Source organism: Fusarium falciforme, chromosome 2 (genome assembly GCF_026873545.1).
Source record: "Fusarium falciforme chromosome 2, complete sequence".
NCBI classification, from domain to species: Eukaryota; Fungi; Ascomycota; class Sordariomycetes; order Hypocreales; family Nectriaceae; genus Fusarium; species Fusarium falciforme.
The window spans coordinates 2,671,256-2,674,652 of record NC_070545.1 but is presented as its reverse complement, the minus strand read 5'-3'; the positions used below and the strand labels follow the sequence as shown (position 1 = coordinate 2,674,652).

The 3,397-nt window shown below is 53.0% G+C and overlaps 2 protein-coding genes across 2 annotated transcripts; both read right to left on the bottom strand.

The window, feature by feature from the left end:
- Nucleotides 1–607: 607 nt before the first annotated feature.
- Nucleotides 608–1,233, bottom strand: NCS54_00277600 (ACPS domain-containing protein; the record flags this gene model as incomplete). Its single annotated transcript, XM_053148367.1, has 2 exons — nt 608–857; nt 926–1,233. 2 exons carry the CDS (start codon nt 1,231–1,233, stop codon nt 608–610), a joined length of 558 nt encoding a protein of 185 aa, XP_053004342.1.
- Nucleotides 1,234–1,726: 493 nt separating this feature from the next.
- On the bottom strand, nt 1,727–2,769 carry NCS54_00277500 (Hypothetical protein; the record flags this gene model as incomplete). Its single annotated transcript, XM_053148366.1, has 4 exons — nt 1,727–1,951; nt 1,999–2,401; nt 2,451–2,667; nt 2,751–2,769. 4 exons carry the CDS (start codon nt 2,767–2,769, stop codon nt 1,727–1,729), a joined length of 864 nt encoding a protein of 287 aa, XP_053004341.1.
- Between the last annotated feature and the right edge of the window lie 628 nt (nt 2,770–3,397).

The following is a 3,397-nucleotide window of genomic DNA, read 5'->3' as shown; positions in this document are numbered from 1 at the left end:
CCTGGCCGAAACATGCACAACGCAACGACCCGCTCAAGCAATCAACATGGCAGAAACGAAACAACTAACCCATCTAAAAATACCATAAAACCACGACTGTCACCTGCCAAATCTCCATCCACCTAGACAGCATCCCACCAACCCAGCCCAACCCGGCCCCCCGTAACCCAGTCAATATAAATTCAACTTACACCTCACTCAACATAGCCAATCAACAAGGCCTTCGACGGTGTGCTGGCGCAATGGTAGCGCGTAGTCCTCCTAAGACTAAGGCTCAGGGTTCGAGTCCCTGGTATACCGTGAAAGATTCAATTTTTGGGGTTGGACCTCTTTTTGGAGGTAGTGATGCCGGGTGTGGTGTTTTGTTTTTGCTCCTTCCCCGTCTGTCGCCGCTGAGCGGGAAGGTACTGCTGGCTCCGCAGCCTTGCAAGGCTGATACCCGTCTGCTCCTTCCTCACGTCATGCAACGTTCTCCATTTAATTTCATCATCTTGATGCCCTCACTTTTGCATTCCATGGTTAATATCTGTTCTCTGACTATGCACTCTTTTTCGCAAGTAAATCTTGTACATGGTAGTCCGTATGCAGCGAACTCAGTCGTCTCCCATTATTGGCCCTCGATGTCTCCATTACTTGGCTCATGACCCAAACACACAGCCGTCGCATAGTCTCCATCATGGCTGATTGACAATAGAGCGCTTGCATCCTCTGCCTGCCCTTCGCCGCTCCGTATGCGCGCCACTGGTGGCCCGCTCCCCAACCTATCTCCCTCCACCTGGCGCCTCTCAATCATCACGTCGTGAAACGTTAGGCGTCGATATGGATGTGCTTTGATGGCAGCCTCCTTTGCCGCGAACCTGACGCAGTATTCAAGTCAGCGGCATTGCAAATCTCCATTATCATGGAGGGGTTGGACAGCATTTACCTCCCTGCAACAAAGGCAGCACACTTCCATAGTTCAGGGTCTCTGGCGGCAATACTCTCATGGCTTTGATCATCGCCGACCAATGACTTGTTTTCACTCCTCTGGCCTACCTCCAATGCACCACTCTTTGTCGGCACCCGTTTCAGAATGTCGAGGCGAGCATCCTTCTTTGCTAGCTCCTCAGGAGACAGGATCCTGCTCACGAAGCGTGAAGCACGAGGACCTGAGAGGATTCGGTAGATGCGCGAGATTTGGCAAATGTCGGTCCCAATATTCAAAGGAAAGGGAAATGCCCTCAGGGGCTTCATCTGCAAGCGTCGACCGTCGTCGGGTTATGGTGTATCGGACAGGGCACTCAAGAATCTTTGACGTGCGGTCTCGATCCAAGCCGCCGAGCTTCTTTACCGCACTTGGACTAGATCATGACGGCAACTTATCGATTCTCGGCCAGCCCCACAGTTACGTCACTCTCAGCATGTGATGATCGTCACCGGAGTAAAAGTTCCTGAATCTTGGTGACACCGCGTGAGTTTGTCTGTCGGGATCCTTCAATTACTAGCTAATTACCGAGGTGATTGAGCGCCTGCAATGAACGTGCAAATAATTAACAACGTTTCGGCAAACATACAACGCCATGCCTTCCTAACTCCACGTCCGATGGGCTCGAATTGCGAATGACGGGAGGTCCAGAGACGCAAGACAAATCATGACCACGAATCAAACCAGAAAATACCGTGCTGACCGAGAATAACCGCTGGGTATCCAGAGACAAGTCACCGCTCTCTTGATTATACCGGGCGCTTAGTTCTCTGCAAGGAGAGGAGCGCGCTCTTGGTCGGCAGGCGCAGATCGCCAGCTAATCTCTCTGCCAGTCCAGGCAGGGACTGCGACGATGATAGTTGCGATGAAGAGAAGAGCCATGATGACGAAAGCGAAGATCCACTGGAAAGCAATGACCTTGTCGAGGAATTGCGAAACACCAATAGCCGCGGATAGAACACTGAGCGAGAAGCCCATGGTGTAATCCTGCGTCCGGTTAGTCTACTGCGGCAACAGGTGGATACGTCACAAACCTTGTAGATGATGATGAAGAACAATCCATAGGCGAGAATGGCCCAAATGAAGATGTTTCCGAAGATGCGGGGCACCAGATGGTGGGGGTGAGGAATCATCAGAGCGCCATTCCAGTAGATGGCAACAAAGGTCCAGGCCAGAGGTCCAGAAGCAACCGGGATGTGGATGAATCGAGGATAGGTGTTGTGGCGGAAATAGAGCGAAGAAAGGTTAATGAAGTTTAGAATCAAGATGACCTCGGCCCAGTGGAAGTGAGATCGGACAAAGAGCATGACAAAGGCGAAGTGGAAGAGGTTGTTGAAGATGAAGTGGCTCCCAACGCTGGCGGCTGCATGAACAATGTCCGAGTTGCTCGAGAAGAGGTGGCCGATGTAACCAGCCTGGAGGAAGAAGAGGACAATCCTGGAGGAGAGGTTAGCGCTTCCAACAAACAGGCCATGGCGAAGCGTACCAGTAGATGGAGGTGATGGTCGAATTCAGACTGAAAGCGGTGGGGTACAAGTGGTTCTGCTCCCAGATCGTTCTGTTCCTCGTGTGGCCATCTTCGGGACGGCGGACGGAGTAGTAAACGGTGACGACGAGGGACAGGATCCAAGTGAGGAGAGTCAGAATCTTGTACGTGAGGATAGCACCGTTTGAGTGAGACTCCCTCTTGCTGAAGGGGTTGACTAGGAGGCATGGTCAGCGGTGTAGCTCTCGAGCCAAGGACGGGACAGCTGAGGAGAGGCGCCTCGCATTGTTTGGAACGTACGCTGTTGCCAGTTCGCCATGGTGAAAGATGAGAGGGTCGGCCCTGGCTATGGAAGACGTCGACAATAGTCGAGAATAAAGTCGATTCGAGTCAAGACGGCTGCTAAGGCAGGCTAGGGACGCAGTTCAAAGTGTGGGTGTGCGCCGAAGAACTGATGACGTGTGGAAGAGGGAGAGAATTCTCAAGAGCAGCAGAGGGAGAAGAAAGCATTTAAACAGGTGGGAATAGGTAGGCAGACGGCCGAGTAGTTTATGCGGGGAAGCAGCCCAGATGATGGAGGGGAAGGGCCGAGCAAGCAACCATCGACGATGCTCGTGTCACACCACGCGCCATGGAAGCTACTTTACTGTACCTTGGCTTGCCTCGAATAAACCAAGGCACTGTAACAGCTTGGAAGGCGGTTCCATCGGGAAGCTCACTCCTACAGGTACCTAATTACGTAGCTGGACAGTGACAGGGACAGTTACGCCGAAGTCGGTATAAGCGTAGGATTGGGGATGGTCAGCGCATGACCGCCGTCCATCGCCTCTCGACGGCAGATCTCCAACCGCGCATCCTCAGAGCAACACCTGCATCACCAACCATGCCATGCCCTGCCAGGCCAGATGACCTGCTCGGGAGGGCGCTAGGGGACGGGCCTGTCTTGC